The sequence below is a fragment of the Fomitopsis serialis genome (genome assembly GCF_022376445.1).
Source record: "Fomitopsis serialis strain Sig1Antser10 chromosome Unknown B0H18scaffold_222, whole genome shotgun sequence".
Lineage (NCBI taxonomy): Eukaryota > Fungi > Basidiomycota > Agaricomycetes > Polyporales > Fomitopsidaceae > Fomitopsis > Fomitopsis serialis.
Window position 1 is genome coordinate 12,991 of NW_025955182.1, and position 13,308 is coordinate 26,298.

General features: G+C 54.7%; 6 protein-coding genes across 6 annotated transcripts; 3 read left to right on the top strand and 3 right to left on the bottom strand.

The window, feature by feature from the left end:
- Nucleotides 1-749: 749 nt before the first annotated feature.
- On the bottom strand, nucleotides 750-2,458 carry B0H18DRAFT_1052614 (uncharacterized protein). The gene is made up of 7 exons (XM_048030988.1): nucleotides 2,347-2,458; nucleotides 2,270-2,294; nucleotides 2,023-2,167; nucleotides 1,712-1,972; nucleotides 1,522-1,662; nucleotides 1,131-1,463; nucleotides 750-1,078 (listed from the first exon to the last, which is right to left on the bottom strand). Exons 1-7 carry the CDS (start codon nucleotides 2,408-2,410, stop codon nucleotides 866-868), a joined length of 1,182 nt encoding a protein of 393 aa, XP_047885588.1. The 5' UTR covers nucleotides 2,411-2,458; the 3' UTR covers nucleotides 750-865.
- A 104-nt stretch (nucleotides 2,459-2,562) lies between these two features.
- On the top strand, nucleotides 2,563-4,038 carry B0H18DRAFT_1052617 (uncharacterized protein). Its single transcript, XM_048030989.1, has 3 exons — nucleotides 2,563-2,816; nucleotides 2,912-2,972; nucleotides 3,023-4,038. Exons 1-3 carry the CDS (start codon nucleotides 2,634-2,636, stop codon nucleotides 3,838-3,840), a joined length of 1,062 nt encoding a protein of 353 aa, XP_047885589.1. The 5' UTR covers nucleotides 2,563-2,633; the 3' UTR covers nucleotides 3,841-4,038.
- Nucleotides 4,039-4,311: 273 nt separating this feature from the next.
- On the top strand, nucleotides 4,312-5,913 carry B0H18DRAFT_1126883 (uncharacterized protein; the record flags this gene model as incomplete). The annotated part of the gene is made up of 5 exons (XM_048035224.1): nucleotides 4,312-4,600; nucleotides 4,668-4,789; nucleotides 4,849-5,298; nucleotides 5,368-5,571; nucleotides 5,623-5,913. 5 exons carry the CDS (start codon nucleotides 4,312-4,314, stop codon nucleotides 5,911-5,913), a joined length of 1,356 nt encoding a protein of 451 aa, XP_047885590.1.
- A 407-nt stretch (nucleotides 5,914-6,320) lies between these two features.
- Nucleotides 6,321-8,721, bottom strand: B0H18DRAFT_1216873 (N-acetylhexosaminidase; the record flags this gene model as incomplete). Its single annotated transcript, XM_048036681.1, has 11 exons — nucleotides 6,321-6,736; nucleotides 6,796-6,893; nucleotides 6,950-6,990; nucleotides 7,044-7,128; nucleotides 7,179-7,227; nucleotides 7,284-7,550; nucleotides 7,606-7,723; nucleotides 7,782-7,931; nucleotides 7,987-8,038; nucleotides 8,094-8,131; nucleotides 8,191-8,721. 11 exons carry the CDS (start codon nucleotides 8,719-8,721, stop codon nucleotides 6,501-6,503), a joined length of 1,665 nt encoding a protein of 554 aa, XP_047885591.1. The 3' UTR covers nucleotides 6,321-6,500.
- A 228-nt stretch (nucleotides 8,722-8,949) lies between these two features.
- On the top strand, nucleotides 8,950-10,056 carry B0H18DRAFT_889488 (putative methyltransferase-domain-containing protein; the record flags this gene model as incomplete). The annotated part of the gene is made up of 6 exons (XM_048041273.1): nucleotides 8,950-9,198; nucleotides 9,254-9,384; nucleotides 9,457-9,538; nucleotides 9,633-9,818; nucleotides 9,872-9,922; nucleotides 9,982-10,056. 6 exons carry the CDS (start codon nucleotides 8,950-8,952, stop codon nucleotides 10,054-10,056), a joined length of 774 nt encoding a protein of 257 aa, XP_047885592.1.
- A 441-nt stretch (nucleotides 10,057-10,497) lies between these two features.
- B0H18DRAFT_1052648 (uncharacterized protein) lies at nucleotides 10,498-13,194 on the bottom strand. Its single transcript, XM_048030990.1, has 10 exons — nucleotides 12,931-13,194; nucleotides 12,678-12,872; nucleotides 12,533-12,609; nucleotides 12,396-12,471; nucleotides 12,181-12,339; nucleotides 12,037-12,116; nucleotides 11,860-11,981; nucleotides 11,068-11,804; nucleotides 10,828-11,012; nucleotides 10,498-10,763 (listed from the first exon to the last, which is right to left on the bottom strand). Exons 1-10 carry the CDS (start codon nucleotides 13,099-13,101, stop codon nucleotides 10,646-10,648), a joined length of 1,920 nt encoding a protein of 639 aa, XP_047885593.1. The 5' UTR covers nucleotides 13,102-13,194; the 3' UTR covers nucleotides 10,498-10,645.
- Between the last annotated feature and the right edge of the window lie 114 nt (nucleotides 13,195-13,308).

A 13,308-nucleotide genomic window follows, 5' to 3' on the forward strand; every position in this document is an offset into this window, starting at 1 on the left:
GCGGCGGCCTCTGTTGCTGCTGGAAGAAAGGCTGTTGCTGTTGCTGTTGGAACGGAGCCGGAGCGACGGGGGGCTGATACGGCGCAGCGGCCACCTGGGGAGCCGGGCCTCCTTGTGGGACGTAGGGCTGCTGGTACGCTCCCGCCTGGGGCTGATACGGATTGTACGCCGGCTGAGGCGGAGGAGGCGGAGGAGGCTGCGCTACAGGCGGCGGTGGTTGGAAGTGCTGCTGGGGCGGGTGATGTGGATGCTGATGTTGTTGCTGCTGTTGTTGCTGCCAGTTACGATTCTGCTGGTTGCCGTAGCCGTAGTTGGCGTACAGCGCAGACTGGTCCGCGGGAGGTCTTGCAGTGGCAGCCTGAGCCGCCTGGGCGGCTGCTGCAGCTGCAGGCCATTGCTGCGCGGTGTATGTCTGTGCTGCCTGGTTATGTTGTGCTGCTGCAGCGGCTTGCCAGTACGCGGAATAATCAGGCTGCGCGGGCTGAGGCGGCGGAGCACCTGGAGGTAAAGGAGGTTGCTGAGGGGTATACGCAGCAGTCGTGACGAAGGGGTTTTTGTTCATCGTCGCCGCTAGAGTGCCAGAAAACTGAGATCAGCGGGGATCTCCAACTAAGAGAATGAGTAGAATAGGCAGTCGTCGTGGGCGATGGCGACGTGGTAGTCGTCGACAAAGGTCGGCAGGTTTTGCATCGTAGCGGAGTAAAGCGGGACGTCACCCAGCGTCACTCCGTGACACCGCCTGAGATTTTGCGTCACGCTGCACGGCTCAAACCAGGATGTCGAGGCAAAGTACGCAAAGGAATAGTACATATCGAATGAGAAGTAAACACAAGGCAGACGGCACTGTTGTCGTCGTCTTCTACGACTATGATGCACTCTCATCACCGTTTTCGACTTTTGCTTTCTTTTTCTTCTTTTTCTTCTCTTTCCGCTCTTCATCGTGAGCCGTACTGGCATCCTCCGCTGGCTGCTCTCGGCGTCGCTTACGCTTCTCCTGAACAGTGGGAGCAACATCCTCGACTGGCGCCACAAATGCCTCAGCACGTTTGGCGCGCCGCTCTTCAATGACTTGCTCTTGCTGGGAGGACGTCAGAACGAATATGGGACCAGAACGACCCAACATTTCTTACCTTTTCTTTCCGTCTTCGCTCTTCGCGATCAAGCTTCTCGTGCGCCTTGAGGAAGTACTCTCCGGACTCCAGCTGCAAGTCGATCTTCCGAGGCATCTGCGGCGGCGGGAAGGGGGTATAAACTTTCTTTGCAGGCGCCTCCTTCTTGCCCGGCCCAATCGGTTCCAAGCCCGCAGCCTTCCTCGCCTCGTTCTTCTCCTGTATCCGCTCATTCTTCCGTGAAGTTTTATCCGATGTCTTGAGGTGATTTCTGCGGAACTTGGGTAAGAAGCGATCCCATGATTCATTGGCAAGTTGGGGATCTTTTGCAAGCTCGCGCTTAATCATGAGCTCCTGGAGATGGTGGATAATGCGTGAAGATATGCGCACAACGAAGCGACGTTGCACATACCTTGATCCTGTATATAGGGTGGATGTTCTTCATGCAGTCGAGAACTATCCGTCGGACCTCTTTAAGGCCCTTGTACGGCCCCATAACACTGACAGTGCTCCCTTGGACGAGAACGTAGCATTGTGTCAACAGCTCAATGGCCTACGCCCCACTTGAGCCAAATTCTTGCAGTATGTAGCTCGTAACATACCTTGAGCGTACTGCCGTCGGGCCCAATGATCCTCTGCCTCCGCTTTACGAACCGCTCCTTATTCCGCACGATGTTGCCAACCTTGATGATATCGCAGGCTACGGCGTCGTCCAGGATCTTCACGGCTTGCCCAACGGCCACACCACGAGCGAGGAGCTTGATCATATCACGAGCTTTGAGGATGATGTAGGGGTCGTATGTTTTTCGAGTCGTCCGAACGGACATGGATCCATGGATCAGGTCGAGCGAGCAAGCTATCCCCTGTGTAGTGCGGTCAGCGGAATGCGGAGACCAAATGTATAGACACATACGTGGGCATCCAATGCCTGTGTTACAGCACTCCATACTTCACGCAAGTACTTTTCTCTGTACTTCGGGAAAAGGGTAGCGAACGAGGACTCCTCCTTGAAGGTACCGCCCTTGTTGTCTTCCGCCTTGAATGATTCAACTTTCCACTAGACGAAGTCTCAGGATCGTCAACTAGCACTCTAACGTCGCGCTTACACTGTCATTCACCGTGAGTATGGAGGACTAGACATGTCGTAAAGACGAGCTCACTGGTCAATGTCGTCCGTATCCCAAGCTATTCGAGGTTTGAGATTCAAGAAATGCTGATTGACGACGGACCTACGTACGCTTTTCCTTCCTGTTTTTCTTGTTTTTGTTCAGAATTGGCGCTGCCTCCGCAGTTTCTGCCATCGTGTCGAAACCGAAGAGCGATCGAGGTGAGGAGAAAGGCTAATGTAGCTGTTAAAGTAGAGCCTGTGCTCGGCCCGCTCATTTGCGCTTGGTGTGACGTCACGTGGTCGTGACATTGAGCGGGGCAATCGAGTGGACGAGGACACTCGACAAGACCACCACTGCTCAGACCAGTCTCAGACACATCGTCTCTTCATTCATCTCTCAACTATTCTCCTCAACCATGGACATCACTCCAGGGGTCTCAGACCTGAGCGTGGAGACGCTCTCCTACGACGACACTACGCCATATGACCAGCTCCCTCCTCCACCGCCCATTGAACCTGGTCGCGCTCAGCTCGCCGACCGCATCGGCAACACAAAGGTATATCTGCTCTCTGAAACTACGGGGACGCGGCTAGGAAAGGTGCGCTGGTAGAGTGCCTCACGGAACCCGATTCAAGAACCTAACGAGAGAGTCACCGACGACTTGCTCGACGCGCCTAACGGGACGACTTGTAGCGAAGACACGAGGATGCTGAGGAGGGAGGAGACCCGGAGGGAGACATAGAGATGGAAGAAGGTTCTTTACGCGCTCGACTGTCGTATCCGGTCTGTCTGATGTATGTCCAGAATCGCAGTACAGAGACAATGCCATTCTGCTGAGAGGCACGCCGATCTCGCATCTGCCGACACAAAGCATATTCGCCTACTCCACCCACTTCGACTCGCGCCCAATGGCACTTGAATGGATTGACGACACGACGTGCATCCTCGTCTTCCCTTCGAAAGCCGCAGCGCGGTCCGCCCATCGTCTATTGACGAAGTCCATCGCGGAAGAGCCGTCCCTCGAGGATGGCTCTGTCACCGCAAAACCCATCCCTATCACGCTCTGGCCACCCGAAGACAGGATCAACAAGAGTCTCGGGAAGAGCGAAGGGCTCAAGGGCGTTATCCGCATGCGATGGGCCCTGCGGCAGGACGTGAAGAAGCGCGGGGCAAAAAGCGAGAGCGAGTTCTACAAGAAGTATGGGGAGAAGGCCGGGAAGGTCGGCCGGGACGCTGAGGACGAGGACGGAGACGAGGGGCGGCAGCGGAAACGGCGGAGGGGCGGGGAAGTGGAGGATCGGTTGGAGAAGGGGAGGCTGGACGAAGAGCTGGATTCGTTCCTGTCCAAGGGGGAACGACCTGCGAGCCCTCCGTCGAGGATGCGCTCCGACCACATAAGGTCGAATGGGAAGTCGCTCCTGGAGCGCACGTCCGCGGCGCCCACACGGTCGCTCGCGGACCGTCTCATCGCCAATCTCCCTCGACGTGCGCGTTCCCCGCGGCGTGATAGACGTGGTGGGCATGAGGAGAGGACGGAGAGGGAACGAGGAACACCACGGCCACGGAAGACGCAGCAAGAGCTTGATGCGGAACTCGACGCATTCTTAGACTCGAGAGGTTGATCTACAGCCTACTTACACGCTAAATTATCCCATTGTTCCTTATTTTATCCCCCCCCCCCCAGTTCAGTCTTCCCTGATGTGACTCCATTTTGTATCAAGTTGTACGACGCACGACCATCCTGACCTCTGTATCGAAAGCTACCACGCACTAAAGTATGTCGCCGAGCCTGTCATACTACATGGTGTTGACCTGCGGCATATTATGCTCGTTGACACTTCGCAGGTGCGGGACTGAAAGGTTGACGAGAGATGGCACGGTGAGAAGACAATATTGAGAGCCATTGACTGCACAGAACTTGGGCGGCACGCAACGTCTATGCTGCCGAAAGTAGTACATATGCTTGCCATGTGAAGCTGAAGCTGGACTTTGAGTTCAGACTCGCACTGGACTCACACATCCACAGGCTTCATCGACATCCCTCTGAACAGCGCCATCGCCTCCGTCCTAGCAGTCAGGCATTCGTGACCGCTATGATGTTGTCTCAAGATGACCCAGATGTCAAGGTCACTGCAATCAACCCTGAGTGGCAGGCTGGTACTAGTAGTAGTACTCAGGCTGGTACATCGACGCACCTTGACGATAATCGCAACCTCGGTGCTGCGTACGCATCACACGAAAAGAAGGAGGATGTCTTTGACAACTCTATTCTATCTAGGGCTCGCGGGCTCCGTAATATCATGAGCCATATACTCTTGTTCACATATGAACAAGTGCGCCAAAACCGAGATAAGGAGTTGGTGGCGACTGGCAGGAACAGCGGTGGGCCTCATTGCATCCCTGTACAATTGCTACGACTGTGCTAATGCGCCATGGTCCCATCGAACAGATGGAAAGACAGAACCGACTGAAGATCCCGATCATTGGGAGAATGCGCAACCAGCTCGTAGTGGGACGAGCCGCGCTCTATCTGACGAGCAACTCCAGGCAGCCGCGTCACAATGGAAGAACGTAGTATACTCTACTCTCATCCATATCATACACCTCTGACGGCCTCGGGATGCTCACAGCCAATCGCGAAGATCAAAAAGGACTCTCAGTTCACATGGAGAGTCGTCGCCGACCGCATCAGCGTGGTCGGACTCGAGCGCTACCCAACAGGGCTCGACGAGGAAACGCTCAAATTCATATTCAACCGACATTACCTTCATCACCTCTACGGCGGTAGCTTCGTCGACACGTTTCCCCGGCCTGAGCAGCTCAAGGTCCAGTTTCACGGCCTCGCTGACTTCATGTGTCTCAGACTCGACTATAACCCTCACGCACCCGTCAATCCTGGAGACCCCGGACTTCTTTTCACCTACAGATCCGCCGACAGACTGAGGAACTGCGCGGGCGGAGTGAACCGGGTCTTCGTGAGGATTCAAGCAAGTCCAGCCCTATGGCAGTATATGGGGCAATACCGGTTGTACCAGTCGGAGCCACTCACCAAGGGCGAGTTTGCCAGTCAGTCTTCGATGGTATGCCATGACATCCTGCTCAATGACATGCCCTCATCACTCACTCGCAATGTATCTCTTGCCACCCAGGTTCGCAAGACGTGGGCCAGGGACGTATTGAAACGATCGAAGGGTGACGACATTGCCGTCAGGGTACACCTCCGAAAGACACACGGTAGAGAGCCATCCCTGGGGGAAGTAAACAGGGTGCTTCATGACAAGCAGAAACTGAAAGCCGCGAAGACTCGGTTGACATGGGCCGATGTCGTATCTGCTTACGAGCGAGGTGAAGAGGTGGGTCGAGCGGCCAACGGTTAAACCATGGATGCTCATTGAACACCCCAGGAAATCCGAGTCTACGCAATGAAGTGTGTCGCCTACGATGTCGATTTCCAGCGCACCCTTGCGCGCAATTACAAGCACTTCACCCCGCCCCAGCAAAACTCGAAGTCTGGGCCACGCACGAAGGCTGCCGTAAAGCGCAAGCGCGACTCGTCTGACACGCCGGAGCCGTCTGAGTCCGATCATGACGTCGTCGATGTAGAGGGAGAGGAAGAGAAAGCATCAGATAGTGAGGAGGCGCACTACGAACCAACGGGTACACGATCTCGCATGAAGCGGGTGAAGACGGAGTGATGCGTACGCTTCATGTACCTCTTGCATTTCATTTTTATTGTCATGTTCTTGTGTACTTATCGTTTCGATGGTTATGCAGTCTGTTAGTGTTGTCTCGAGACATGCTTCGCATGGGGTTTTGGGTTGTAATGTATAGCGACGATATCTGCTGGACGTTACATATGCACGAGTCGGTGGTACATATCATACCAGAGCTCACTGACGCGGTCACGCGGCAATCGCAAGACGCGACGCGGTGGTGGCGGCACCGAGGAGTAAACGTTGATCACTTGGGAGGACTTTTACGACATCACATAGGTGAGCTTCCAAGCAGTACGCGGAGTACGTTCGCCTTGGGATGCTCTCGAATGACAGGAGATGCTTGGACATCCGCTCACTCAGCCCCGGCGCCGAATCCTCCAGCTAGTGCGAACGAGTGGACAGCATGCGTCCTAGCGAGCTTCATTAAGTTCATATAGACAGATTGCCGATGTATACCGCGGATACCAACGTTCGACACGAGAAGTGGAACCATCGAAGGGACTATTCTGTATCACATATGGCCAGCGGGTCGCGGCTACGCTCAATCACATTCGGTACACGGCCTGTTACCAGTCAAGGTCACATTCATACGGCCGCAGCGCGCACCACAGAGGCTGCAGAGGTATCGAGCGCACACCGCGCTGCTGCATGCGGAATGACACGTCGTGCAGGCGCGGCAGTGCGGCAGTGCCGTTGCCACCAGCCCCGCTCCAGAACACTTCAGCGGAGGCAGCGGCGCGGGGCCAGACGATCGGGTCGAGATTGTCAGGCCCCGACTGTTCTGTCCAAAGCAGTTGCTGGCCTAAACGATGGCTTAGTTTTGGAAATATTGCCAGACGAGCCGGTATGCAGTAGACTCACCACCCATGATTTGGGAATATTGGTCAGACGTGAGGTTGGCGAGCGGATCGAATGTGTAGGCATACTGCCAGGTCTTGAAAGGATCGCACCAGCTGTTGCTGAACAGACGAGGCGAGTTAAGGCCTGCTTCGGAGGGTTGCTAAAGGACACTCACCCGGACGGGTCACCACCGACCCACTCGCCAGCGCCACAGTCCTAGACAGCGGGATGAGTCAAGGGATACACGGTGCTATGTCCGCATAACTTGCCAGATAGAAGTAGTTGGACGCTGCGTGGATGACCTTGAAGCCCTGGTCTGCCACAGCCTCGACATCGTCCGAAGAAATCCAAACTCTATAAACGCGCTTAGCTTCGTGTTATGCCTTCGCTCATTGCATACTGACAAAATCAACGTGTCGGTCGACAGCGACAGGTTGTAGTCGAGCACCATCTCTGCAGCGATACCAACGTCAGTGTCGCGCTCACTACTCGAAAACTCCAATCCATACCTTCCCATACGGCGGGTGTCTTCCCAGCGGCAGCAAGGGCGCCATGCGTCCCATGAACGTAGTCCGTCAGCGCCTCGTTGAACGTCCGCCCCGTGCTGTTCAGGTCATACTGTGTCTCTTCATCCATGTCGTAGCAGTACGTCTGGATCTCGTCGCCGCCCGTGCTGATCATCGACGACGGGAACATCTGCGCGACCGCCGTGAACAGCCCCGCACTCCAGTTCGCGACCGTCGCGTTGGCGAACCGCAGCTGGCCGGCGGGTGGCTCTGCATGAATGTTCTGTGAGCGCGTCTATGGATAGGATGAACGAAGTTTCCTTACCACCGGCGTTCGATGCCCATGGGCGAGCTAGGTAGCATGCGACGAAGTCCGGGTGAGATTCGCCGACGATGGAAGTATGACCTGGGGTATCAATTTCAACCATGACATCGATGCCTCGCTGGACGAGACTCGAATAATTAATTCTACTCTTCCTGATCACATACAGAGAGACCCACCGCGCCTGCATACGAGACGATGTACTCCACATCGCTCGGACTGTAGATCATCTGTGGCGAGTAAGCGCCATACTCGGAAAGCTCCATGTAGCCCGGGATCTGCAGAGGGAAGCTTTGGCTGTCGGAGATGTGCCAATGAAATTCGTTGATCTGCATAAAAGTTGGAGCACTCAATCGTACTCGGCAAAACGAAAGTGGCACTGACCTTGACCAAACTCATCGCATCCAGTGTCCTCAGTATGTCTAATACCGGGAAACTATGGCAGTGAGGTAAGGTGTGAGTCATACCTCAGTACAGCGGATAGGACGAACTAGTTGCGCGCCGTATCCAGCATGAGGCCACGGTACGGCTGCGATAGTCAGTATCACTACTGTCCATGCCCAGGCAGTCGAGACGGCGAGCGCGTACATAGGCAGGCGCATCCTCGATCTGGACAGGCGTGTTCACCGCGTATACAGTGTCTTCGTATTCATACCATAGTTGTTCAAAGGTCGTCAGACCTCTGAGAAGTCCGAGCGTAGATGTCGCTGTAATTGAAGCAGCGCTACCGTTGGACGGGACGGTCAGCGTGTACGCCTCATCTCTGGCCTCCAGAGGCTTCTGAGCCTCGACAGTGACCGATGCGACTTCAGACCCAGGTTCGAGAGACAGCGTGAGTGTAGACAAGTACGCCGCCGTTTCGAACGCGCTGACATCGCCTGCGCCGCGACCCACGACGAGTCTTCCCAAGTTGTCCGTAAAGAGATGGGTTCGCGTCCGGAAGATGGCGTCGTATAGGTCCTGGGGCGGCTCAACGATGCCGGAGGAGAGTACGACATCGAAGTTCTTGGACAGACGGAGGGCAGTCGTGCCCTCTGTGAGGTTTCGAGGCAGCGGCCAAAGAGCGCTGACCTGGGCAGCCACCGAGAGGACAGACAGCAGCGAGATCTTCATCTGCATGATCGACCTCTCCTCCTGCCCTCGACTCGCATCGCTCTTTATACACCATCTGTCAGCTAGACACATCAAACAGTGCCGTTATCGAGACCGCATGCCCCGCTTCTGCTGAAGATAACCCGGGAATTGCTCTCTCGTGGTCTCGAAATACATCGACACGAGTTTTGTGCCGCGCAAGTGCCGCGAGTCCATCGGGAAATTCGCCTGGACGTCCTCTCCCAGGCCCGCACCATGATTGACCTCGTCGTAGAAGAACAACTGGATGAGCTCGACCCCCTCCGGCACCTTCGCGACGACCCCGACCTCGACGCTGACCGCGCAGGCATCGTGCCGGCCCAACCGCCGTCCATCCTCGGCCAGACCATCGGGCTCGTGTTCGCCGGCCCATCTGCAGGGGAGGTCGACGGTGGTGATGTCGCGATTACGCTTCTGGTGGATGCGTCCCCGGGGTGCGGCGGGATTGCTTGGCCCGCAGGGGAGGTATGTGTTATGCGGGTCTCTGAAGGTTCACGGGCTGACGTAGAGCGCGGGATAGGTGCTCTCGCGGTACATCGCGCGCAGAGGCTCGCTCGAAGGCCGGACTGTGCTAGAACTCGGAAGTGGGACGGGCCTTGTAGGGCTCGTCGCGGGGAAGATGGGTGCAGAGGTGTGGATCACGGACCAGGCGTGCGTCTCATCTATCCTTGTCAACTCTGCGCATTCGCACCTGGAATGGCTGATTCAACCGATCTTGTGCAGACCGCTTCTTCCTATCATGCAACGCAATGTAACCACGAACGACCTCTCCTCGCGTGTGCATGTCGCCGAGCTGGATTGGTCTGTCATCCCCTTTACTTAATATATCTCCTGTTCCGGATCGTGCCTTCTGCACATCACGCAGTCCTACTCTACATGTGTGCTAACGCTGCTCATAGGGCAGGGGCTCACCGCTCCCACAGGACATCCCGCGCCCATCTCTAATCCTCGCCGCTGACTGTGTCTACTTTGAGCCTGCATTCCCGTTGCTCGTACAAACTCTCGCCGAGCTCGTCCCGCGTGGCTGTTACGCTGATTACGGCGACAATGTAGAGGTGCTGTTCTGCTACAAGAAGCGGCGAAAGGTATGCACGAAATTCGCAGGCTCGTGTCCGCTGATGGAGAATAATTGATGTAGGCCGACAAGCGGTTCTTCACGCTGTTGAAGAGGGAGTTTACTTGGGCTGAGGTGCGTGTTCCATCCTCGCTGTCACCGGTGCTCAGATAGAACGCCTTTGCCTTTTGCAGGTCACGGACGACCCGGACCGGGAAGTGTATGCTCGCGAAGCAATATCGCTCCTGCGGCTCACGCGGAAATGCTGAACGACGTCGTCACGAACCTAGCAGCGTGCAATATAGGGTAGGTCTGCTATTGCGGGGCACTCGGAAGAGTGTTCGAACTTTGAGTTCGCCAGAGGCGGGACGTCGAATGGGAAATGGGAAGTGAAGGAACATACGTGTATGACGTACGTGTACGATACGCAGAATCTATTAACACCGGAGTATAGTGGTGGAGGACACTAAGGACACGCACACGGGCCGTTGACACGCTGCTTCACGATGATGCTTAAGGTTTTGCGACTGGCTGGATTGCCCGAAAACAGGAGAGGCGGAAGTCATACTCGTGAACAATATCTCGCGGCGGCTGGTTTCATTGCATTCAGGACTTTGCTGAGCTTGATGTTCAAGCTAAGTGACCAAAAACGCAACATGAGTCAACACACTTGTGAGGAATATCGTTCTAGTGCGGTTCTTTCTATGGATGCATAAGGAAACTCACTACCTCTGGCGGGCGACTGAAGGTAAGAAGTATGCAATACGAATACAGACGTTATAGATTACATCGTGAGTTGTGCGTCACTTCATTGTCTGTTGATACGACGTGTGCCATCTGAATGAAACGATGCGTGCGCTACATCGTCTCCTTCGTGACTGGCAGCTTGACGGTATAAATCCCAGCAGCCTCTGGACTACTAGCAGGCAGGCGAACCTCCAGCAGTTCGGAGTCGGTATCTGGTTCTTTCTTGTGCCTAGCAATTGGAACCACTCAGTCACCACACACCGCGAAATGGATTCATGATGAGAGAAGCTTACGTTACTATGAGGTGCGTCATTGCGGGTGACCAAAATTCCAGGTACTTATGCGGGCAGATCTTGCAGGCATACCGACTCGCCTTCTTCCGTCTGTCTGCCTCACAAATCTTTGCCTGCACAACCTCTTCGGGAGTTGCTAGCCGCAATGGGCCATTTGAGTGGTTGTAGGTGTCACTCCATACCATCTATTAATGCGGATTCACGGATATGTAATGACGCCAAGAGATAAATCAGACTCACTGCCGCACGCCAAGTCATACTGTGGCCATCGTCCCTCATAAACCTGACATCCAACTCGTCCATCTCTTTCGCCGTCGCCGTCTCTGAATTCTTGCCACAGAGCTCCATGAGCTGTCGGACTAGCTTAGATGGCTTGCCCGAGACGCGTATGCTGATCGAAATGGCCTGCTCGAAAGGCCAGTCCCATGCGAGTAGCTTAGAGACATATTCCGCATATGCATCCGCCTTTACTAGCTGGGGTAGATCCCGGTGCAAACAATTGTGCTCCGTGAGGCTTGGGTAGAAAAGACCACAGTTGTGGCAATTCGCGGAAGTGCAGTGAAACGTTGTCGTCGCAAGTTCCAATACATCCACGTCGCCTCGCAAGCCTGCTCTAGTCGAGGTTTTGTCGACCTGCACAGATCTAGACGCATCCACCAGTGCACGTAGTTCGCCACGCACACGCGCGTCCCACTGCTTCGCGCGCATTACCACCTTTTTCTCCAATGCCGCGAGGCTGTCCTTGTTGACTTGCACCTCCACAGGAGCACACATTATCTCGCGGATTTCCGGCATGAGCGCGATGTCGCCGAGTCTGAGTCCGTAGCCCAGTACTTCGGGATGTTCCTTGAGATCCAACAGGGTATTTTCCATGGCGTGCCAGCGTCGACTCAGCCTCTGCGTCAGTTCGAACGCGAGGCGCTCTTCCCGTAATTCCTGCATGCACTTGACCATATCCTTGCGTATGTTTTGCCAAACTGATGTACACACTGATGTCAGTATTGGCGAAGAAGAGCATTTTGGGGTGCGCACTCCGGTCTGTGAGCTTCTCAGCAACCACAACATGCTCATGTTGATAGAATGGCGCGTTATTGTTCTTCTTGATATAGTCAAGCTCGGGACCCCACCCGAGGGAGCACAATCTCGACACAATTCTAGATGTCGGAATCACTCAATTTGGAATTGACGCCACAGAGCACCGACACGTACTCCTGAAGACGTTCTGCCTTCATTTCGGCTTGCTCCTTCTTGGTTTGTCTTTCGGCCCAATCGACACAAAGTGAGGCATGCTACGCACCAGAGGTTATAAACGATACGAGGACTGTTGTAATGACGCAAGAACTCAATCCTTACCTTTGCGATCCTCTTCACCCGCAGTATCTCAGTGCCGATAAACAACGCTAAGTCGTGGTCATCATTGGCCTTCACTAGGTTCTCCCACGTATACATGAGCCTTTTCACCTCAGACCGCAGGTATACCTTGTCAGTTTCGCGGTGCCTACCAATGTAGCACTACAGGAACTGGTGATCAGCATAGAAAGATGACCATGATGACACTGCGAGCATACCCTATTGAACATATTCGCAGGTACGTTGTCCCATTGATCGTATCTCTCATCAAAATCAGATTGACTGCAGGCAACGCTGCCACCACAACATTTGGTTAGTAGCTAGTATATGCTAACGGATTCATGGGATTACTGACTTCTGGGGAAAGCAATCCTTGCAGAAACGCGCGTACAATTCCCAGAGCGTGTCTGTAACATTGCCGGTTCCACACGCCTATAGAGTACAACGGAATTACGGTGAGTGACATAGAAACCGCACTGTTAAGCAGAAATATGACTTACAGTGCAATGTGTCGAGAAGAGGAACGAAGCCCATGCAGGCTCATTGAGGTGATTAGGACGCGGAGGCAAGTCTTGCACGTTCTTCAGGGTCTCCTTCCATACGTATGCCGAGCTCTTCATCATCAACAACCCGTGCAGTGGTTTCGACGACCATGATAGGCTGAGCAAGTCTCGTGGATGAAGACGCCGGAATATCTGCGCGCATGAAAACGGTTTCCTGAGACCCGCATATGCAGATACCTTGAATACGTACCTCAAACACAACATCAATCGGCATGTCGAGCATGCCTTTGAGGCCACCGCGACTTCGCCCGCGCGCGGGCTTGCCGCCGCGCTTTCTCTGCGCTCCCACTTTCCGAGTCGTGGTTGAGCTGCCCTTTACATCCGCAGACGCAGTTGAGCGTTTGACTTTCTTCGGGAGCATTCCGGTGTAGCTGGCTCAAGAATGGTCGGTGAACGTAACGTTGGAACGTAAATAGAAGCCAGAGCAAATAACTTGTCGATGTTCTGCTTCAAGTCGTTCATTGCGACGCGCAACAGTCCGCGTTTCAGTTGGCGCCTTGGCCACAGAGCCACACGGTCACGCGATTGACACATGGTGAACGCGGTTGTGGCAACTATCATAGTTACT